General features: G+C 36.7%; 1 protein-coding gene across 1 annotated transcript in view; it reads left to right on the forward strand.

Annotated features, from left to right (window-relative positions):
- Positions 1 to 25413, forward strand: part of dnah9 (dynein, axonemal, heavy chain 9) — a 101160-nt gene that overhangs the window by 19693 nt on the left and 56054 nt on the right. The window contains 16 exon segments of the mRNA XM_042734899.1: positions 570 to 696; positions 940 to 1092; positions 2554 to 2679; positions 4173 to 4412; positions 5916 to 6076; positions 8091 to 8247; positions 9034 to 9138; positions 14908 to 15065; positions 15688 to 15826; positions 17443 to 17730; positions 21815 to 22025; positions 22102 to 22229; positions 22400 to 22508; positions 23540 to 23690; positions 24044 to 24218; positions 24358 to 24531. Of these exon segments, the coding sequence (XP_042590833.1) occupies positions 570 to 696; positions 940 to 1092; positions 2554 to 2679; positions 4173 to 4412; positions 5916 to 6076; positions 8091 to 8247; positions 9034 to 9138; positions 14908 to 15065; positions 15688 to 15826; positions 17443 to 17730; positions 21815 to 22025; positions 22102 to 22229; positions 22400 to 22508; positions 23540 to 23690; positions 24044 to 24218; positions 24358 to 24531 (2602 nt within the window).

Consider the following 25413-nt stretch of genomic DNA (forward strand, 5'->3'; position numbering starts at 1 on the left):
GGTGTTTTAGAATTATTATTTTTTTGTTATGGAAAAAGGATAATTTATTGTGATGAATTTAGGAGTGTTTTTTGTCCAGCTGATGAATAATAAAATCAATGATAGCCAATCAGAATCCTTCCAACTTTAAGCACTTGATCATTTAAGGTGGGAGAGGCCATAACTGCAGTGCTTTGTGTGCTGCCTTACACGTTAATATACAGTACTGTATCGTTATCGGCATCAAAAAAAGGCCAATAAAGCATCATTAATCTAAAGAACTTAATTTTCCCTTACACTATATTCCACATCTTCTGAAGCCATACAATAACTTCATTTTATCATCACTGATAACCCTCTGCTGGATCTCATGAATCTCATTCACAATCATGATCAATTAAAAATGACATATTATTTCATAATTTGTGTCATGTGACTGACTGCAGCTGAACTATTCCTTTAAAATCCTCATTCAGGAAGTGCTTATTTCAGAATGCACACATGAAATGCTTTAGTGTACCGTGATGCTTTGCGCTAAACTGATTATCTCTCAGATTCAGAGTGTGTCCATCATTCACCTGTTCTTGCAGATTGTCTCTTTGTGAAAAAGCCCTGGCAGAGTATCTGGACACCAAGCGCTTGGCCTTCCCACGCTTCTACTTCATCTCCTCTGCTGACCTGCTGGACATCCTGTCCAGTGGCACTGACCCTCACCAGGTACATCTGCATCACATAAACACGTTTATGTGCCTAAAATAATTTAGCATGGCGTAGTGTTTATGGCCAAACTGCAGTGCAACAGCCATTATTTGTCTTTTGCACCCACTAGATGGCAGTGTTGATTGTGGTTCCTTAAGTTGTCTTGAAGGCACACTGCAAGTTTCCCATATGTCACATTAGGACAAAATTGAACCGAAATAGCAGCTGTGCAGTTGTGAAGCTGTACATTTTTTCCCTCAGGTTCAGAAGCATCTGTCAAAGTTGTTTGACAATATGGCAAAGCTGAAGTTTGAAACAGACGCAGGCGGAAAGCTCACCAAGACGGGGCTCGGTATGTTCAGTAAGGAGGACGAGTATGTTCAGTTCAACCTGCCCTGCGACTGCACCGGCCAGGTACAGCCAGCCTCAGCCTTATTTACCCACAATGCACCACAAATGATCATGAGGGCAATTAGAGGAGTTTGTTTACAGAGACAGAGACTTTTCGTGTTTTTATTCTGCAGCATACCTTAATTAGTTAATTTAATTAGGAAATATTAATTTATTTATTGGACGACACATGAAATAGTGATAGTGGTACATGCTGCATGCTTGGCACATTGTTACAGACATGAATAATAACTCAAATCTTGTGCTTTGTGGAGATGATGCATGTTGCTACATTTCTAAGTGATTGAAACCTGAAATAATCCCACAGATTTAAACTGAAGATGTAATGTGGCCACAAGTGATGTCCGGGGAGGATACTTCTCAATATTTGCTTTTAATGACCCTACAAGATTAAAATATCTTGAAGAAGAAAACACTAATTTGGTTAAGGTATTATTTAACTGAGAAAAAATTCCAGGAATCATGGGTTTTATTTTACTATTTAAAAAAAAATGGATAGAAAAAACAAAAAGCTTACAGGAAATTAAGCATACATCTAATACAAGAACATAATCAGTTATTAATATTTAGTTGTTTTTGATTACAGCAGTCGTTCTCCAGGGCAGAACTCAATGTTTTGCACATGTGGTGTAATTTGTCATGTTTCATTGCACAATATGCTTACAAAATCCTTAATAGGGTCAAGGACCAAAATGGATTTTCAAGCATCAAAACAATAAAAGTTTAATTCAGCTTTAAATTGTATTTTTTTTTTTATAAATTAGAAATGTCTAATGTCCAGAAAAGTCCTGTTTAATTCTGAACAATAAATAAAGACTATAATACATTTTTACCATGATTTACAAAAAAAAAGAAAAAAAAAAGAAAGAAAGCTAGTTTATATACAGTACCAGAAAATATTGTCAGGCATATTTAGAACAAGATATTCTATTTAAGGATCACAGTGGAGTCCTAAAATACTGTATATATATATATATAAATTAAAATAATCTTTGCCATGATCCTTTAAACCACTAGCTTTTACAAAAGTTTGTTTTCTTTGCATATACAATCAGTTTTGTAAATTTAATCAGATGCAAACACCAAAATGTGACATCTTGTCTTTGACCCAGTAATCAAATGTTTGAATAAAGGGTGAAGATGTCCATTTTCCTAGACTGGACATCACTTTTGGCCAGTGCTGTACTTGAGTCACGTCTGTGGTCCAGAATATCATAGAGACTCAGAGACAGGCTCTTTCAGAGAGAAACACCACTCATGTTTTCTCCAGCGCATGTGGTTATAAAATGTTGTTGTTTTTTTTGGATGTTCTGTTGTTTATTAAGTCTATATATTATAGATTTTGTGGTTTTGTTTTTTTCTATATGTTCTTGTGTGTTTTTTTTTTTTTTTGTTGGAACCAATGTACAGTATCAGGCTGCTGCCAAACCTCCTCACATCTGGAACCGTGTTACACTTGTTCAGGTGGAAGCGTGGCTGAATCGTGTTCTGGACAGCATGAGGGCCACCGTGCGTCATGAGATGACCGAGGCCGTCGCCGCCTATGAGGAGAAGCCTAGGGAGCAGTGGCTGTTCGACTATCCCGCTCAGGTACTGAAACAGTGCCTGTAAACATCTCTAGGCCGGTTTCCTCTGAATGAGAGAATATTTATGAGGAATTGGAGATATTTCTGGCAGTATTACTATCTGTAAGCCCACCACGGGTCTGTCTGCATGTGCTTACAGAATCAAGCCTCATGAAGCCTGCTTTTTGGGAGTTCGGATTTTGTCCGATAGCTATGGGGCCACGGTGGATGTCTGTGTTTAAATCATGATTATTCATTTTATTCAGTGGGGCTGAAACATTTCAGACCAAATCTGGGATTCAAACTCTCATTTAAATCTGTGAATAAAAGTTTTATGAATGTGAAAAATGTAAAATGAAGACATTCTGCAGTATTTCTAGGTCACAGATTAAATGTGTGACATTGACCGCTTCCTTGTAGCTTCATAAACTGAACAACTAAATAGACCTCTTCTGTAATGAACATGTTTTCATTTTAATTTCGTTTTAACTCATTTTGATATTTATTTGTAAGCTTAGTCAAAAATATCCAGGTTAAATGACTGGCCTGATGTCATAGCATAGAAAAAAAAGAGATAAAAAAAAAATTAATTTAATTGTATCTGAACCCTTTTCATAAATGTGCACACATATTCACGGTTGTATTATTATATTAATATGTATTATTGATTTTTACTAGCCCTAAAACCATATGAAACCAATATAAATAGATTTGTGAGAATTGAAATTGATTTTTTTATTTCTTTGTTACAGGTCAAAATTATTGGAGTGAACTGAATGTTCTGATGTCATAATGAATAAAAAAAAAGGAGGGAATTCTTGAAAAGGAAACTTTTATTATTATTATTTCTCAGAAAAAATAGGCAAACCTAAGAATACAAATAAGTTTTAAAATTGCAAATATATATATATATATATATATATACACGTATATAAATAAAACATGGTCCAACCAACATGCAGAAAAACGACGATTTAACATTGTTATATAATGATATTTGTAAATGTAATATTTGTAACTTATATATATATATATATATATATATATATATATATATATATACTATATATATGTGTGTATATATATATATATGTATATTATATATGTGTATATGTATATGTATATATATATATATGTGTATATATATATATGTATATATATATATATATCTATATATATATATATATATTAATTATAAAACCTTTAAATAAATTAAGATGCATATTATTACATTTTACTTGATGTTTTCACCACATAACATTTTAGTCATAAATTGTAACCTTTCTTGTTAAAAAGAATCTTCTTTTTTTATGTTAAATAAATACAAAGAGTAGATTTCTAAAAACATGCCACATGTGATTTCTTTATCTCGGACACAAACATACAGTATCATTGACTCACATACTGAATCCAAGACTGAGACATCCTGACATTCATGTTACATTTAACTATCGTTATGCTGATCATGTATTTCGGCCTAGTGCAGAACAGAAATGCAGCATCTTCTTATTTGGATAGGTGGCGCTCACCTGTACTCAGATCTGGTGGACGACTGATGTAGGAATGGCGTTCTCCAGACTGGAGGAGGGATATGAGAATGCAATGAAGGAGTACTATAAAAAGCAAGTGAGTCAGTTAAACACCCTCATCACCATGCTGATCGGCCAGCTCACTCCCGGAGACCGGCAGAAAGTCATGACCATCTGTACTATTGACGTCCACGCCAGAGACGTGGTGGACAAGATCATTCAACAGAAGGTACCGTCTCATCTGTCCTATTGTCATATCCATCCTTGACCTGAGTTTCCTTCAGATATCTGCAGATGAGTACCTAAGACAAGATTCAATACTGCCTCCAAAATCAAAGTCTCAGTGTGCTCCCATGTGATTTGGTCTCATATATTGGATTCACTCAATGATAATATGATAGGATAAAAAAATGAATGAAAACTGCAACAAATTCAAGATCGTTTAAACATTTGTTGTTTTGTAATCTACTGCAGGGGGTGTGCAAAACGTTTTAATGTCAGACAGGCTAAAGCATAGTAGTGTAGTAAGATTTATGTTATAAAGACAAAATGAAGTAATTTAAATGATTATTCAATATTGTCATTGTACTAAAGCCAAAGCAATTGATATATTATAAGGACAATATTTTGCATGTATTAAGTAGAATTGTTTTTATCTTCACTATTAAAGTTAGATGCATAAACATTTCCAATTCAGTTAATATAAACTCAAAGTGTAATTTTATTCATGCTTTTCATAATCAAAATTGTTTTGAAGAAATTAAATATGTATTTCTTTAGAATATTTCACAATGCAAGAGAAGAGAGATAAACGCTTAGAAATAATGAATAAATATTTTTGTTCACAAAACTATACACATTTTTTTTCTTACTGTTAAAAACTCTAAATGTGAAAACAAAAAAACAACTGCAATGAATCTGAATTCATTTGAAATTTTGATATCACTTAAAGCTTTTATGTATAATGCATTATAAAAGTATTCAATAATGTACGTTATAATGCATTATATTTTTCATAAACAATTGCAACCAAATTAAAATGCAATCTGAAATTGGTTGTTTTTTTTAATGAAATCTACTTTCTAAAGGTGTGTTCACTGAATATATAAGTGTTATAATGTATTAATGTAATTACTATTATTATTATTCATGAAATCAGGCAATGCATTATAAGGTGCATTACAAGACAATAAGTAATGCAATAAAATACTTTCATATGGCATTATATATAAATGCTTTAAGTAAAGTGTTACCTACTTTTTATTTTCTGATATAGTTCAGGGACTCTCCTAAATGCTACTAGAATCAGAATTTATTGCAAACGCTTTGCATAAGTCATGCGAATCATCTGAAAACCAACGATGGCTTTCAAAAGACCAGAGTTGAAATGGTTTGCGCTTTGAGCAGTGCATTACAGTGCATGAGGTGAATGCTGCAGCGGATGCATGAGTTCACTGCAGTGACCAGCACTAGCGTTAGTCATGTGAAAAAGCCTGCAGGCGTCTCATAAGAGGATATTCAATACTGCCTCTATTTGCCTCCATAATAATCCAAGCCTCAATGTGCTCTCATGTGATTGCTCATATTTTGGTCTCTCTTGAAGCCCCGTGGTTTAGTAGAATAGAAGGCCTAATGAAAGCGCCGTAGAGTGGCTCAGATGCGCACTAATGTTTTTATCCAGCTCAGGTGGGATATTTTCTTCATGCTAATCCTTCATAATCATCTCCCTCAGGTGGAGAACTCTCAGGCCTTTCTCTGGCTGTCCCAACTGCGGCACCGCTGGGGTGAGAGAGAGAAGCACTGCTTCGCCAACATCTGCGACGCCCAGTTCCTCTATTCATACGAGTATCTGGGCAACACTCCACGATTAGTCATCACACCACTCACAGACAGGTGAGATGCCAGAAAAACACAGCTTTAGCTTTGGAGTGACTCATTTGAGGAGCCATTAGAGAGCGAACGTGTCCCATCAGATGCCCTTATGCTAAAGGAAGATGGCAGGTTGCTTAGGCGGGTGCGTCTCAACCCTTTGAAACCATCACAAAGCAGACACGCTGCTGTTTGATAGTCAAATCAATGACAGTGTGCTTTCCTGAGCATATGGCCAGTCTCTGAGCTCTGCTGACCGAGTCACACGTCTGCCTTTCATTCACACCGAACCGAGACGATGCAAAAATACAACACCGGGGCACAGATGGCTCCATTAAGATAGGGCGGCCACTGAACGTCATTCATGTGCACAGGTGCCTACTTTATAGTTGTTTTACTTAACCTGTAAATAAGTTTTCCCAAAATATTTCACTTGTATTTTGCTTAGTTTATGAACAAAATCAGAACTTTACGCAAGCTAAACAACACTATACCAATAGACTTGCGTGATAAATTAGGGATCGTAAGACATTATTACACTACTGTTCAAAAGTTTGGGAAAAGTTTCTTTTTGTTTGTTTTCCATTAAACTGATCAAAAGTGACAGTAAATACATTTATTATAGGGATGCATGATATTATCGGATTGATATCGGAATCAGCCGATAATGGTTTTAAATGTAAATATCGGCATGGCCCGATATAAAAAAAAATTGCCGATATGTCTTGCCGATAAGATGAACATGTAACCTCTCATGTGCTCAGGGTGTGCTAGATGCATTCTTGAAGCAAAGTTTTGTCTGAATGATGATTAGATTCTCTGTTTTGGATCGCTGCATTTAAACTGAGAAAGCACGTTTGGTGTATGATAGAGTAAACAGTAATAGCACGTGCAGTAAGGAGCAGTTCAGTAAGGAGTTTTAATCTGTAGGGGGGCGCTGTTGGCATACATCTAATTAAATTAAAAGTAAAATAGCTGACACAAATAACATTTAGACAGTGTTTCTGATTAAACTAAGCAGTAATTGATGTCATAAAAAATGAGTAGGTTTTGATTTAAAGGTCAGAAGCTATAGCTTACATGACAAAAAATCACAAACATGACACTTGTAAATTAAATAATTTTATATATACTGATTTATTCATTAATGTGTAATATGTTTTATTTTTTTAAAAAAATCATAAGCTCTAAAAGATTTTCAGAATTTTTACACCTCTTTTGCTTTAGACCATCTACAAATGTTAAATCTTAAAATAAAATGTTAGGGTCATCTTTCTGGCGAAAAAATGCACTGATTGATATGTAGTTTATTTATAGTTATTTTCGATTCTTTGTTGTGTTGTCCTTCATACCTTTATTGTTTTTTTTTTTATTACAAATAAGTTCTTGTTAAAAACTAAACAAAATTAAAAATATTTTGCTTATAATTTCTGCACAGGAGAGACTTGGTGTTGTTTCCTAACAAAAGGAATATATCGGTATCGGCCAAAATGAGTTTAGGAATATATGAGTTTAAGAAATATGGGAATATTAGAAATATGGTGTAAATTAATTTTCGTGTATGTCTGATTTTTATGGTGGTATTGTACATTTTCGATACACTAAAGAGGAACAGCATTAGACTGTTCTTCTTGATCCAGCAGAGGATGTTGATTCAGGAGCATTGCCTGTTTGTGTAAATCACATAAAACCGCGCCATCCTCACCTATTAATGCAAATGATCTTTACTGAAGGACTCTGCAGGGTTAAAGGCTTGTCAAATAGCCTTACTTAAACACATAAAACACCTCTGTTCTGTACACAGGCCATCAGTAAATATACCAAACTCAGCGTTAAAGGTAAGGTAAAACCTGATCCATTTAGCAGAGCTCTGTCTCCCAGAATCGAGTTGTTTGCTCAGGCTGATCACATCAGAAGCACACTGTAATAGCAGGACTTTAGCCGCTGGCAAATACTTGAATTTGAGGAAGTCTGTTTTTATGCTATTGAACATTTGTGTTTGTTTTGCTGCAGTGTGTTTTTCTCGGCTCAAACGCAGGTGTTACATCACTCTGACGCAGTCACTGCATCTCATTATGAGCGGGGCCCCTGCCGGTCCGGCCGGCACCGGGAAGACCGAGACCACCAAGGACTTGGGCCGGGCCCTCGGCATCATGGTCTATGTCTTCAACTGCTCTGAGCAGATGGACTACAAGGTGACGAGAACAAAGAATATCACGACTGTGCACGCTCCTGGGCTTTTGTTTATTGGGTTATGCTGTTTCTTATATGCATTTGCCAGATCTTACTGATATGGGTTATGTAGACCACCTGTGTTCGAATGCAGGCAATGCAAATGTGCTTGATTTAATTTTCCATTTCCAGCATGATGAATAAACAGGAATGCAATGGGACTTGAGTATTCTGTTGCACTAGTAAAAACCAGGGGCATTGCTAACCGATCCCAGTGTCAACATTGTAAAATCCATCAGTTGTGACAAAAAGTCAGTTCAGTTGTAAAGCAGCTCTAGAAGGCAAAAGTTAATAATTCATATCAATTCAGTTCACTCTAATGACCATCTTTATTTACATCTGAAGCCATGTCTGTATTCAGGCCTCATCTGCACTCTATATAATAGAGACGCAGTGTTCTTCTGCTGTGACTGCAGAGAAGAGAAGACGGCCTCAGGATCACAGACGCACAAAATCAATCCCCGGTCATCTCTCATCACATCTCAGCCAGCACTACAAACACACACACAGAGTGTTCAGAATATGAATGCGAGTTTGCAAATGCTACTCATCCATCCAGAAAACGTCTGCTTAGCATTTGTTGTTCTTGTTTATAAGCTGGAATTTCGGCAGAGCAGGAACCGTGAGCACGTTTTTAGAAAACAAAAGACGCCAGCATAATTTCACATGCTTCTGTTTGTTGCGATTGATGCTTTCGAGCGATGCACCCATAACTCTGTGCTTTCTCTCGCTCGATCTGTCTCTCTCAGTCGTGTGGCAACATCTACAAAGGCCTGGCGCAGACTGGAGCCTGGGGCTGCTTCGACGAGTTCAACAGGATCTCGGTGGAGGTGCTTTCAGTGGTGGCGGTGCAGGTGAGTGACTTACACCCTGATGAATAAACAACAGCATAAACCCGATTTATGCCATTGGCTTAGAAACCTGGAAACTAGGGTTGTTTTATTATACGATGCACCAATTAAATAATTGAATGAATTGCAAAATAATCACATGTGAGTATGGGCTAAGAAGTTATCCCCAAATTATCTTGTAATTGAATTTTTGTGTTGACATTAGCATTATAATTGTTTTTTTAAGTAGCTTAAGGAAGAAATATTTTGATTCAACATAAATAATGACAATAAATGGATTTATATCTGATCCCCTTAAAGAAGGCTTGATCCCCCCTGATGAACGTCAAAACTAGATGTAGTAACCTAGAAAGTTACTTATGCATAAAATGGAGATTTACTTATGAAGATACATTTCTGTAGCTGACATTACCTGAGAGCAGCTCGCAAAAACCTCGAGCAAAAGAGATGACCCCCACCCCCACCTGAATATCTGCACGAATGCAAATGTGATTTTGATTTAATACAAGAGTTCAATAAACAGTAAATTTTGTAGTGTTACATTTTAGACACAATATTGTCAATATTATCTGTTTTTGAACAGTTTTGGTAATGAAACTGTTACCTATAAAGCCCTAGCAGAACTCTCTAGAACTGTTTGTGAAATTTATCAAAACAATATTCAGTACAACAATAACAATACTGTGTCTAAACTGTGTCTGAAGCTTCTTGGTTATTGAACTGTTGTATAAGTCAGTTTCACATTTGCAGTTTTGCAGATATTGGGGAGAAACTGCACTCTTGCTGGTGTGATATTACTGATCTATATCATATGATTTAAATATAAGGGTAATTTTTTTGAGTTCATATCTTGAATTTTAGACTCATAAAACTGCATTCTAATAGACTTCATCATGAAGTCAGTCGTCTTGCATCAGGTTCATCAGCTACTGCATCAATGTAAGATGATGGACAGGTCTGGACGGGGTGGCTGAATCTTTTGAATGCATTATTTTTTCCATAATTAATTGCACCAAATTAAACTGTTAAATTGACAGCACTACTCGAAATGCAACCTGGGAATGTTTTGGCCTAAAAATAAAGATATAATCCATCAGGAAAACACTGCATGAGAAAAATCCAGCCTTTATGATTCACTCAACGGTTATATGAGCTGCTTATATGTCACATCATCTCATAATGTCGTGGCATCTGCTGTTTGCCATTGAGATTTTATGCCTTGCAATTCAGAGTTTACACAAAGATGCTGCAGCGTAGTGTACTGTAGTCGAATGAATCATCTTCATAACACTGGCAGACGTAATTTGCTCACAATGGCTATTATGTTGAAGATGATGATGGGCATGATTATAAAGAGTCTGATGTGTAGCTGCTCATTCATCTTGAGACGCATTTTGTTGTGATACAGTGCGATGGGTTTTAATGGCCAATTCCTGAAAAGGTGCACTTTTTCCTTTGAAAGCAAGAAAGACTTGTCTGAAATGTCAGGACATTGAAAAGGTATGATACAAAATGAATTACCTTTTTCTTGTGTAGTGTTTTCAGAGAGCAGCTGTCACGAAGAACAATTTACAGTGAATCAGAACACCAGAGTAATGATAGCGAGGCGTCTGACAGGAAGCGACTGCCTTTTTTAAGTAGGAGGATATTTCTCTGGGATTTAGTCCATTGAGATTTTATTCTCACGAAGACAGATAGAATCAATTTTCCATTTGGTTAAGCTAAAACAAACAGAAGGGCCTCCAGACGTATCAGTATTGAGACAAATGAACCAGCTGCAGCGTTCACCTCGCTGCCGCTCATCATGGGAGGGAACGGGTTTACAGAGGAGGGTCCCCAAATATCAGCCACTTCGTTTTCATCTTTTCATTAATTATGAACAACGAGGCTGTTGTCAAGCCAGGCAATTCATGGAACAGGGGCCAGATTCAAGAAACATTCTTAAGAAGAAATTTCTTCTTAACTTCCGTTTTCTTCTTATTTTTTAACTTTAGAAAAAAGTTAAGAATATTTTGTATTCCCAAAAACCCATCTTAAGAATATTCGTATCTTTCTTCTAAGAAGAATTCAAATTCTTGAAAAGGATCTTCTTAAAAATGATCGTAATAACATCTTAAATTTAGGACGGCCCCAGACTAAATCCCAAACTGTAGGAATTATTTAATAAATTTATTGGGTTATTTCAAATTAATTGTTATATTTAACCATTACAACAACAGCTACATATAATACGTAGTAGGACTAGGGATGTGCACGAGTGTAAACATGATCGGTCATGATTAGCCTATGTGTGACGCTACTTTCTACTGACTTCAAAACTCAGTAGCAAATCTAAAACGTGTCAGATAGGGAGCTTTAATTGAACTTAAATTTAGCTTATAAATGCGACATAATCTTTGGCAGTATTCAGCGCATATGAATGCTCAGGACGCGTTTCTTGTATTTCGATTGTACTTTTTAACATACTAGGATTTATTAAATGTATTGTATTTTTTTTTATTGTTATATGTATTCTTACTGTCTTTTAGGGTGACTTTTAACATCTGTCCTGGGACTGCAGATGAAAAATAGCCTTCTGGCTAACTCTGGCATATTGACAGAAATGTTTATTAATATGCACTGTCCCTGTAATAAATAAATAAATAAAAAATAAAAAATAAAATTATTATGATTATTAGGGTAATCTGCAGGAAGCGCAAAAAGACAATAAAGTGTGAGTTTATCAGTGCGTCATGTATTAATTCAGATAACGGACGTTATTTTCTTCTTAAGAAAAAAATTAAGATGTTCTTAAGAATACATTTGAGAACTTATTAAGACTTTTTCAAGAATTGCACTTAAGAACATTCTTACGAACTTCGTGGAATTTATCTTAAGAAAGTTCTTAATTTATTTCTTAAGAAGATTTTCATGAATCCGGCCCCAGGAAACAAAAATGATCATTCTGTCCTCATTTACACACTTTCATGGTGCTTCAAACCTGTATTGATGCACATGATGGTTAGAAAAATGTCTGAGCTGCTCTGGTCCACACAATGGAATTCAATGGGGACCAGGACCAAAAACATCCTAGAAAACACAGTAGCGCTATATGCAATACAGTTGATTTCAAAGCAGTTTCACAGTAATGAACAGGAAAATAACAGAGATTTAAAATTCATCCAATACGAGACATAGTTATTGGTGATGGAGACATCATCAATACCAGTATCATTATTCAGATCAATTCTACTTTAGTTCTCATCCCATAGTGCTGATAGTGATAGTAAAATTAATAATATAATTGAATATTTTTAGGAGGTTTAAAAGTAACTTTTGAAGTCATACTGTAGTACCAGTAAATTGCTGTAAAATTACCAGAAAGCCTTTACTGGTAAATGCAAAAATGCACTGTTCACACAGGCAATAGCGTTTATTCTTTTTACTGGTAAAGCAACATTCATACATCAGTGTTTTTGTTAATGTTTTTATTTTTGTGTCAAACGTTCACATTTATGCAGCTGCTTTTGGCCAAGAGACATCATATTAGATGACTTTAGACATTTGTTTGATTTCCGTTAACAGCATGGAGTAAATGCGACATCTGCATCAGAATGTTATGATTGGCCCAGAGTAGACGAGTTCTGAACTTGTATGTGTTCATACCGGTAATCTCGTTCTGCTTTCACACGGAGCACATCACCAGTAATCTCGTTACAACTTCTCGGAAGTTGGTGGTAAATTGGCTTTTAACGGTATTTTGAAAAGGTCCTGTTCACACATGATCTCTTAACAGTAATATTCCATTAATTCACCAGTTAAGACTTTATGTGTGAAAGACCCTATAGTCACCATTCATTGTTTGGAAAAGAGCAGCTTGGACATTTTGGTAAACATCTGCTTTTGAGTTCCTCAGAACAAAGTCAGTCAGATAATTAAAGATATTAAAGATATCTAAATGTTTATTTTTGAGTACCCAAACCCTTTAATTTTTCCCAGCAATTTCCACTCTTGTGTCACGGTCACCCTCTTAGGTTATTCTGCTGTTTCAGCTCTTAATGCACGCCTGTGCTTGGCTTAGCTGCTCTGCTATAGAACAGCATGTAAAATTCATGAAGGCAGTGTATAGTGTGAGTTTTGGAGTTCACGTAAGGCCATGGCAGGGTAAAACCTCGTATCTTATTCCATCAGCTCTCAGCGATATCTGACTCACTCTTAATGTTATTTGTCAGTGTTCATCTGCTAGCGGCCTGAACTCTATCAGACAGTTCTGTGAGCGTGTGTATTAGTTCTGTTTGAGTGTGTATACCGTTCTTCGAGCGGTGTTGACAGGCTAACCGTTCGCTGTAATCCAATTAGATCTTTTTTTGATTTCCGCTTCATAAAATATTCCATTAAAGCACAGCCTGCCTGTATCCTGATCTAGCATTCGTGCTTCCCATTCCTCTCTCTCCACATTGACCAGTGGCTAATATGAATTTGTAATATAAAATTCTATTTGATTATTTAATCAAGGTACGTGGACGGAGTGAAAGGAATGAGGATTTGGCTGTTTAAACAGATTTACGTCCTAGTAAGACATGCCTCTTGTACTGCAGGCTGTAAATGAGTTATAGAGAGTAACCGCTCTACCTACTTTTCAGTGGCCTTGCTTCCGGAAGGATTTTTTCACATTGATTTTCTCTAAAAGGATTTATAAAAATCTTAAAACAGGACTTTAACCATTAACCAAACAGCTCTGGATTTCTAGGAAAGTCACTTTGATTTGCAAAAAAAAAATAAAAAATCTGCTAAATACTCAGATTTACGGAGCCCCGCACATAACATGCAAGAAAAAATGAATAAATCGTGCACACGATTACTATTTTGTTCCCTCGATTTGCTAATTGGTTCCTTGATTTACTAAATGGTGTGCACAATTTACTAATTCATTCTCTAGATTTATAAATCATGTGCACCATTAAGCAAATCGAGGGAACGAATTAGTAAATCGTGTGCACAATTTATAAATCAAGGGAATGAAATAGTAAATCGAGCACACGATTTAGCCTACTATTTTTTTCCTGCTAGCACTGTGCGGGTGCCGTACAAACTAATTCTTCATGAAGCATATAGTAATGATGATAGTAATACATTTTTAAATAGTTTTTTATTGATTATAAATATAAAAATACTGTTTTAAGTTTTTTTTTTTTGTTGTAGCTGATAGATGTAAATTAGATTTTTGAAGTTTTTCCCATTTATTTTTTGCATTCTTTATTTTTCCCTTTATTTTTTAATTAATGTTTTTACATTTATCATTTTCTGTTCCTTCTCTTCTTTTATTTTTCCCTTTATTTTTTAATTTTTTTTTTTTTATGTACAGTATATGCAAAAAAGTTTGTTTTTAAATTTATTGCAAAACAGTCCAACATGTACAGAAACAGAAAGTCGCAGACAAACATTGTAATGCTTGATTTTAGCAAGCAGTTTCTGCTGAGCTCCTTTGCCTCAGTTTGGCTTTTCATACTAACATTGACTTCTCTGATAAACAAGTGTCTCTGTTAAACACAATCTGCATTACGCCTTTATCAGATGTTTAAATAACCACTAACAATCTCAGAGCTCATGGTTGTTCTCGCTTAAAGTTTTATTTTTATTAAGAAAGTGAATGAGATTTTGACATCCAGCTCCCTGTTGTGCTCTTTGTTCTCTCTTGTGTTGATTTATTCTCTCTTTCTCATTGGTGTTAAAGTGCAACTAACATACATTCTGTTCCATTTACATTTATATTACTGATGTGTGATCCATCAGGTCAAAAGTATTCAAGATGCCATTCGAGACAAAAAGAAGAGGTTTAACTTCATGGGCGAGGATGTGAACCTGGTCCCGTCGGTGGGCATCTTTATCACCATGAACCCGGGCTATGCCGGCAGGACTGAGTTGCCAGAAAACCTCAAGGCTCTCTTCAGGTGCGCTGCGGATTTGCATTTCATTAGGTGTCATTTGCTTTTAAAGGGGAAATATGCCGGTTTGAATATCGACATCTGCATCCTGGTTATAAGGAGATTGGATGCACCTGTGCTTCTTTATAACACAGATTTAAAAAGATTTTTTGCATTTCAAACAATAAAAAAAAACTTTTTTTCCCATTAGATCTGTTTTCCTCTGTAGAGTCAGCTTTCACAAACACATTTTAATTTGACTGCCTATAGTTTATTTGTGGCTGCAAACTCATGAACATAATACATTTTTATAAACATCACGCTCTTAAACACAGATGAGCTGCATCTCCAGCCAGGTGTTGTTCTCCATCAGATGAACACTTACAACTACGTTTTTTGTTTTCCTGAAGTGATGCCTATTTATTATATTATATTATATTATATTATATTATATTATATTATATTATATTATATTATATTATATTATATTATATTTATGTTATATTATATTATATTATATTAAGCCGTGTGTAAATACATGTCTATAGCCAGTTACTGTATAACAGACTGTATGTAAGTGTGACAGGCCAGATCTGCATGTATGCTACGTTTAATTCAGTCATAATATTGTTTCGTTGTGTTTCCGCAGGCCGTGTGCGATGGTGGTGCCAGATTTCGAGCTCATCTGTGAGATCATGCTGGTGGCCGAGGGTTTCCTTGAGGCTCGACTTCTGGCTAGAAAGTTCATCACTCTCTATCAGTTGTGCAAGGAGCTGCTCTCCAAACAGGTCTAGATGCCTCACACTATTGCTCCAATTAAGTTAGCAGCTGTGTCACATAAAGGCTTTGACTTGTTAAGCCAGAGCAGTCTTCTCAGCCGTTTGTTTATCTGTCATTGGGATTTTATTTGATTGTGATGTTATGAGACTCTCAATTTCTTTCTAATAAAGATGTTGTCAATCCCGCTATTATACTGCTGCTACTCTATAAATAGTTTTTATGTACATCTACTACAGACTGTGAAAGTGAGAAATCAAAGATTTTATAATTCACAGCATTTTGGCTGCAGTAGCTGCATTGTCTCTCTCATTGTTGTTCTCTTCTCGTTTTTTGTCATGTCATGTTTTTCTCAGGATCACTATTACAGGGAACATTCTAATTCATGTTAGAAATGTGCTAAAACATGTTAGAAACATGCTAATTCATGCTAGCCGTGTTGTAAACATGTTAGAAATGTGGTATAATCATGTTAAAACATGCTAGCAACATGCTGAAAATGCTAAACATTTTAGAAACACGCTATCACAGTGATAAACATGCTAAAATGCTAGCAACATGCTAATTCATGCTAGCCATGTATTGAACATGTTAGAAACATGCTAGCATAGTGTTAAACATACTAGCAACAACGTTGAAAATGTTAAACATCAGAAACATGCTAGCATAGTGTTAACATGCTAGATGCATGTTAAAAACATGCTAACAGCATGCTAATGTTTGTTAGCAGCATGATAAGGGTTAGTCATGTCTTAAAACATACTAGTAAATGCCAAATCATGTTAGCCATGTGCATGTTTCTTTTTTCGGAGGCTGCACCCTCTGGAGGTTGCATTTGTAGGCTGCATGTACGTCATTAAGGATGTTTTATTTAAGAAAAGTAACCACAATAAAATCGATTGTTATTTCTTGTGAGATGTTAAATGATGTAATTTTTATTTTATTTTATTTTTTTACTTTGCAATTTCATGGTTACTTTTCTTAAATGAGAATGTCCCAATGATGTATGCAGCCTTCAAATGCGACCTCTGGAGGATGAAGTGAGATGCAGCTGTGCTAACAAAATGTAAGCATAGTGTTAAAACATGCTAGAAACATGTTAAACGTTATCAACATGTTAATTCATGTTAACAGTGTGCTAAAAGATGTTTGCCATGTGGTAAAACATGCTAGAAACATGCTAGCAACATGTTAAAAGATGTTTCCAGAGTGCTAAAACATGCAACCAATATTATAAGTCAAGTTATTCTAGTAACATGTTAAAACATGTTAGCATTGTGGTAAATCATGTTATCAATGCTACAACATGACAACAATGCGTTAAATCATGTTAGCGTTATTTTATTGACTTTCTCTAACTTCTCTGAGTAAAACCTTCAAACTTAAACCTTTTTATAGTTATTTTAAACTTTCAGTCCCGGCTTTGTCAAGCCAACATCAAAGTTTGTCATCAAACATTCCTCATCTAGTTATTAATGTGTAACAGCATTTCAGCTGCAGTAGCTGCACTGATTCCACTTTGTTATTCTGTGATTCCACTTGGTGGTGATTAGCCTTAGTGATTCTGTGACTGATTCTCTCTCAGTCTCTCTCTCTCATTGTGTTCTCTTGTGTCGTCCTGTTTCAGGATCACTATGACTGGGGCCTGCGGGCCATTAAGTCGGTGCTGGTTGTGGCCGGGTCGCTGAAGAGAGGAGATCCAAGCAGAGCGGAGGATCAGGTGCTGATGAGAGCGCTGAGAGACTTTAACATCCCTAAGATCGTGACTGACGACATGCCTGTGTTCATGGGCCTGATCGGGGATCTGTTCCCAGCGCTTGACGTGCCCCGCAAACGGGACATGGACTTTGAGAAATTCGTCAAGCAGTCTGTGCTGGATCTCAAGCTGCAGGCTGAGGACAACTTTGTTCTGAAGGTGATCTACATACTGATATACTGATCTATCTGTATATTTATTTTGGAAAACTTTTACTTCACTATATTGCATAATATTATTTTCTCCACTTCATTTCATAAAACTATATAATTCCTCCTTATTTCAAACTGAAGAATTCACCGCTTCCTCTGAGATGCAAGAACGATGTCTGATTCATGAACTGATTGATTCTTTCTAATGAATCTGCTGAATCGGTTAACAAATCATCACTATATGGTATATTATTTCGAGTACGTCATCCACCACTGATTTTATGCTACATTTTTACTCAAAATTCATCAAAAAAAAAAAAAAAAAAAAACATAATATGAAATTTATTCATTATCCATTGACAAAAATGTCAGTAGAATTTGGAATCGACAGAAGAGTCTATTAATCAACCAAGTGGACATTAATCAATTTTAAAATGATCAACATTATTTGACAGTCACAACAAACGATATCGGTAATTTCAAACATTGGACAGCCAATGACTTAATATAGTGATTAATCAGCTAAGTGTTGCTACAGGAGTTGTGTGAGGTGTTTTGAAAGCAAGCGTCATCTCTCGCTCCAGGCTTTCTGTCCTCATCGAGGAATGAGAAATGAAGAAGCCGATCAGAACACTTCGAGCACTGATGGGAAATTGCTGTCGTTTCAGTCCGCTCTCATACTCTGTTCCAGACAGCCTGTCAATTTGTGCATTTTTTGGCACATTACTTACTCTGGTCCCTTTTGAGATTAGTATCGTTTGAGGAGAAACAAAACAACGATTTCGAAATTTACATCTTCGGACTAGTGATAACTATTGACCTCTCGTCAGTTTGTGATTGACAGGCAGCCTGGAGGTTCATCAGGACTCAAAGAATCATCCACTTAACCAGTCCAGTCCTGATCCATGCCACGCTAGCATTTTTTCTTCTTCGGGTTGCACATTGTCTTCCTTTTAGAGCCATAAACCTGCTGTTGTGTTTCAAGCAAATAGACATTAGTGTCAAAGCATTTTGGATGTGGTTTTATTGTGGATAGTTTGGGATAGTAGAAGATAGCAGGAATTACAGTGTAATAGCGCCTCTAATTCTGAGCATTAGGACGAGCTCTGGATGTCAGCCGCAGCGTTCAGCAGAGCCAGGGGAAATAAGTGCAATCTCACACGGGTCAAAGAGCCACAGAAACAACATAACAGCACTCCATCAGCAGAGGCCGGCGATCCACCGCGTGTTTAACCCCTTCACAGTGAGAGGAGAGACGTGGGTCAGTGTAATGCTCCCCGTCTGACCATCTGCACTCTGATTGGCTGGAGGGCAGGTGCGAGAGGAGGATGGGGCGCGTTCTTAAGTCTGACTTTAGCCACATCTCTAAAAGATATCAGATCAAAGCAGCAATCAGCAAACCCTCAGAGATACCAAAGCAGCGCTGAACAGCCCGACAGGGAGCTGCATCAATGCCATTGATTGAACATGCCATCAGATCCAAGAGGAAAATCTCGCACTTCTGCTGCGCTTGGCTCTCGAAAGGAAACGGTTCACTGTAAAAATGTTTATCATACTCATAATGCTCCAGCAATGTAATTGTGGTGTTTCAACCGCGGTAAAACTACAGTTTGTGTACTTACAGTTGTAATGTGTCATTAGGAAACACTCTGTAGTATGTCCGTCAGAGTTTTGGCAGCTACCATATTTCCTTGAATAGAAGTCATGTTTTTATCATCTGGAATGTCTTATAATGACTATATAATACCGTTAGAGATCAAGCATGCGTAATGTAATTTACTATATTCGTGTGGGGAAGTCATGGGCTAATGGTTAAAGAGATTGATTCCTAACCCTAAGGTTGTGGGTTCGAGTATTGGGCCGGCAATACCATGACTGAGGTGCGCTTGAACAAGGCACTGAACCCCCAACTGCTCCCCTGGCGCTGCAGCATAAATAGCTGCCCACTGCTCCAGGTGTGTGTTCACGGTGTGTGTGTGTGTTCACTGCTGTGTGTGTGCACTTTGGATGGGTTAAATGCAGAGCACGGATTCTGAGTATGGGTCACCATACTTGGCTGTATGTCACGTCACTCATAGAATGTAATTCTGGGGTAAATTACATCTATTCTATGGTGCGTACTGTAATTTACCATAGAAATATGTTTCTTTTTTTGTTTGTATAACTGTTTTAACAACCTTTATAGCACAATCTATATAAAAGTGGCATTTTTTTAGAACCATATGCTGCATATGCTCACCTAGATCAATCAAGTTTTGGGTTTTAGTTTAGGTTAGCTTTTTGGTATATTGGCCATGTCCATTTTTAAATGACCCTGTTATACAGTATCTAACCAAAGTGTAAAGTTCAATTTTTTTTGGATAATTGTTGACCTAGAGAGTCTAGAGAATTGTACCTCAGGGTTTTTCAGAAAGCCTAGGAGTAGTTCGCAAAAGTAGGTTTTTCACAAAATCTCAAATATTTAACAAACAATTTTATTGACTGATGCAAAGGTGTTCAGAATGAGACGATCTATCATATGATATGAATACCATGTGTATGTGTGCAAAGTTGCGAAATATTCAGCCGTTTACACACTTGAAAAATGTGATATCGCCCCCCAGTGACTGATTTCTTTCAAATTTTCTCACAGACCAAGGGCCGTGAGTCAAACAGGCCCACAAGTTTCATTCTGATTGGTCTCTCTGTTAACCCCAATATAATAGGTGCACAAAATTCATTGGCTGATGGCGGACACATTTTTTGATATACAAGAATGTGCTCATAGACAGCCGTTGCACTTTGGACACAGACACTGCATGTGAATTGTCAAGTTAACGGATACATAGTTATAGCCATTTTTATGTTTTTGTCCTTTTGTAGCACCACACAGTGGCCAGACACTGCATTTTAAATTTTTCTTATGTGACCTCAGATTGAGGTCTTACATTTGCGTATTAAGTTTGGTGTAAATATCTCATTCGGCAGAAAAGTTATAGCTGTTTTAGGAAAAGTGGCCCTGCCTCTTTTGAACATTTTGGTGTTCATTTGTGTAGGTTCCTCTGCGTTTTCTTCTGGTTCCTTTTGGTGTTCCTCTGCTTTTTTTTTTTTTTTTTTTTTTTTTTTTTTTTTTTATAATAATTTATATTCAGTCTGCAGATAATTTTTCTGCAATGGTTTGGTTCCAATCAGGTGAAAAACCTAGAACTAATTTGCAAAAGTGTTTTTCAAAAACTCCAAAATAGCCGAAATTGTTCATCTTGATGATATAAGACAAGCTGTGACAAACACTTTAGGAGTTATAGTTTTTGTACTTTAGATCCCTGTAGCACCCCTGTTAGGCCAATCCGGGCAAGCCTTGGTGACGTTGTGGACTGACTGCGATCTTTGAAAATCTTAACAATTACAATTGGATGTCAGGGCAAAGTGCTTGAACCCCTAATTATTTCATTAATTTTTATCAAATACTACTGAAAAACTACATGTCAGGAACAACCAGTTAGAAACATGAGTGATTCTCAGTCTCACTGTGAGTATGATTCACTAAATACAGTATAACTGACTCATGAGTGAATCACACTGCTCAGAATGCTCCTTATGTGCAAAGAAGAGCAAAGCTTATTAATTTGTGCTGTAGATTCAGTTCTGTCTGGTGATGCTAGTGGTGCAGACACTACAAACTTTGCCTTTAAACACATCAAATGTTTGAATTGTAATGTTTCATTAGCAGTATTGAGTCTTCACTGTAGGAAACAGAGAACTGTTTCAGATGTGCATTATTAAAACAATACCACAGTGACAGACTGTCCGCTCCTGCGGGACTGCAGATGCACCCGGCCCCTTCCCAAAACTGAACTCACACACAGCTTCACTGTCTGCCTGTTTGCCAGAGGTGCCATTAAACAGCACAGGGAAGAGACTTCTCGAACTTTTTGTTTTGAAATGTTTGGCGTGAAGTCACAGCGGTGCTGAAAACCACTAGATACTTTGACAGGCCGGATCTGCTGAAACTGCTTTTAGCCAGCCCTGCTAGTTTGTCTCTCCTGTGTGCTCTTTATAGCAGAAACACCGAAACGGTCGTGTTCTGAGTGTGATGTGTGTCTGTGTTTCAGGTGGTCCAGCTGGAGGAGCTGCTGGCTGTCCGTCACTCCGTGTTCGTGGTGGGAAACGCCGGCACCGGCAAATCGCAGGTCCTCAAGTCTCTCCACAAGACTTATCAGAATATGAAGCGAAGGGCCATGTGGGCCGACCTCAACCCCAAAGCAGTCACCAACGACGAGCTGTTCGGCATTATAAACCCGGCCACGCGCGAATGGAAGGATGGTGAGGGCCGATGCCGTTTCCAGTGCTTTCATCACAGCCCAGTGCCAGACTCAACAGGTGTGCTTTTCCCCCGCAGGCCTGTTTTCTAATATCATGCGTGAGCTGGCCAACATCAGTCACACTGGGCCCAAGTGGATTGTGCTGGATGGTGATATCGATCCGATGTGGATTGAGTCACTGAACACAGTAATGGATGATAACGAGGTAAAGCCGAGAGAGCCGAGCCAAGACAGCATGTGATCTTTCTCAATATGAGTTTAGGTGTCTTTATGAAAGAGAGCGCATGAAACCAGCCTCACCTTTATGTGACCTTTCTCTGAGATGACACGTGTGTGTGTGTGTGTGTGTGTGTGTGTATGTGTGTGTGTGTATAGGTGCTGACGCTGGCCAGTAATGAGAGGATTCCTCTGAACCCGAGCATGAGGCTGGTATTTGAGATCAGTCACCTCCGCACTGCCACTCCAGCCACTGTCTCCAGAGCCGGTTAGTGCTCAAACTAACTAACTAGCTAACTAACTGTAATGATTCTGCTAATGTTACAGGAATTTAAAACACTGCTTCCCCAATAATGAGATTTGTTTTTTTTTTGTTGTTTTTTTTTTTTTGTTTTTTGTTTTTTACAAAAAAACATCTCTGTTTGATGTAATATAGTGTTGCATGGGTACTAATCAGACACCTTCATCTAAAAAAATCCACTCTCATATGCCATATGGAGCATTAGGAATCAGATGAAATTTAATAAAATGAGTCACAGATTCTTGCACGTCATGCATGCTTTTTTATTTTTTGCAGTGATGCAATGTACAAAATAATATAAGAATATTAATATTTGTAACGTTAATGTTTTATTATTATTGATTTATACATTTTATTTATTTAAATATTTTAAATTATAATTTAATTTATTTTATTATATAAAATGTAGTTTTTTTGTGGTATTCAGTGTACAGGGTTAAAATTCAGTGTAATATGTTCAAATGCTTTTTTATCTATCTATCTATCTATCTATCTATCTATATATATATATATATATATATATATATATATATATATATATATATATATATATATACATATATATATTATTTTTATTGCTATTTTTTGGCAGATACTTTAATCCAAGCAATTTAAATTGTATCTGAGATGGACATTTTATTTTAGATTCCATCTCTTTCTTTCTCTGGGAGTCACACTCATGACCTTGGTATTGCTAGAACCATTCTCTATTATTTGAGCTACAGGATTTTTTTGTTACTGTAATTGAGATCTGAGCGTAGTTATAGCTAAAATGTAGTAATGTAGAGTTAATTGAAGCAAACTACTTTTAAAAGGGTAGCTTGACGGTCAAACAATCACCTCAATTTGAAGCTACAAATAAATTAAAGACTAAAATCTAGTTAAAAACTACAGCTTAAGTATCTTGTACAACACGTCCTAGTCTGCATTACACTGAGCCAATAAATAACACCCTGAATGAGATCCCAAACTTTTAATCTCATTATTTTATTTCAAAGCTTTTATTTTCATGATTTAACTTGTGTGTTTAGGCTGGAATTCTCCTGTGTGGTGTTTTGTAGATGGGAGGTGTGTATTTTGGGTGGAAGCCAATCTGACCATTCTGTTTGACAAGTACCTCCCATCATGCCTCGACACGCTCAGGTCAAGGTAGAGTCATGAATGATTCTTGTCGTGACCATATCCGTCCAGTTAAAAATCACGTGCCTTTTCTGAATTCTGATCGTAAACACTTGGCTCGTTAATATTAATTACAGTATAGGTCCCATAACGGAGAGTTCTATGATTAAGCAATGTCAGCATGAACTAATTAATATTCATGAACTTTCTACGTGCTTCATGCAGCCTCTGCACAGAGATGCTGTCACAGTTTTTATTCATTTTTATTCTTTTTTTCAGCTTTCGTTTATTTCAGCTTCAGGAAATGCAGCTAGAGCCAAATGTGTATTTTGAAATGTAAATCAGGTGTGTGTGTGTTTGTGCTGTTTTCTCTCCTGCTCCAGATTTAAGAAGATCATCCCGATTCCTGAGCAGAGTATGGTCCAGATGCTCTGCTTCCTCCTGGAATGTCTCCTGATCCCAGAACACACCCCTCCAGACAGCCATAAGGATCTCTACGAGCTCTATTTTGTCTTCGCAGCCATCTGGGCCTTCGGAGGAACCATGTTCCAGGATCAGGTGGATCTGATGTGACTAAACTACCGACTGAGCCTTAAAGTGGCACACACAAACTGCTGTGTATTCTCATTTCCACATGATTTCATCATGAATAATGGCTGTTTTGTAATGTGTGTGTGTGTGTGTATGTTTGCTGCAGCTGGTGGATTACAGGGTGGAGTTCAGTAAGTGGTGGGTGACAGAGTTCAAAACCGTGAAGTTTCCGGCTCAAGGAACCGTATTCGATTACTACATCGATCCCGAAAGCAAAAAATTTGAACCCTGGTCAAAAATGATTCCCAAATTTGTGATGGATCCTGACATCCCTCTTCAGGTGGGTACTGATGTGTTGTGTTTGCAGTTCTACAAAGTGTTTATTAACCAAGGACAGCAGTCTGGCAACACTTGCACTGTAAATACTACAATGTTGACAATACTATATGTGCAGCTATGACGTCTACATAGTCAGTGACTCCAACAGCACTCCTCACATGAAAGCAGTGTTATTTCATTCTCTTTTTTTCTCAATAAAACTGGACAAAATGATAAACTGACCATAAAAATTCTAAAATAAAAATGGTTAACTAATACATTTTAAAAAAGCAAAATAGAATGAAGATGACAAATAAAACATATAAATACTAGAATCATACAATTCCAAGATACTATATAAAAGCCAGACAAAATAGTTGGATTACCGGTGTTATTTTCTACAGTATGTATATTAGTAATAATTTATATGTACAGTGGTGGCTAAAATTATGAGAACACTAGTATTTTCATCAGCTAAACAAAAAAATAGTCAGTTGTTTCTATCTTTTGATGTAGTGTTTCAGTATGAAATATCAGTTTATATTTCCACTCATTCATTTCACCATTGATTTGAATAATCCAGTGAGATTTTTGTTTGCACAAGAAGTCTGACAACAACCAGTGCTCTGATCTCATCATCATCATCATCATCCAGTCTGTCTGGACTGACATGAAGAAACAGAACAAACTGAGACAGACTAAATCCAGAAGAACTGTGACAATGTCTCCAAGATGCTTCAAGAAACCTTACCTGCAAATCTACCTGAAAAACTATGTGCAAGTGCACCGAGGGCAAGAGCTGCTTTAAACACAAAGGCTGGTCACACCAAATGTTGATTTAATTTAGTTAATAGAAAAAAAGCATCTTGGAGACATTGCCACAGTTCTTCTGGATTTAGTCTGT

This window comes from Cyprinus carpio, chromosome B12, assembly GCF_018340385.1.
Source record: "Cyprinus carpio isolate SPL01 chromosome B12, ASM1834038v1, whole genome shotgun sequence".
Taxonomy (NCBI): domain Eukaryota; kingdom Metazoa; phylum Chordata; class Actinopteri; order Cypriniformes; family Cyprinidae; genus Cyprinus; species Cyprinus carpio.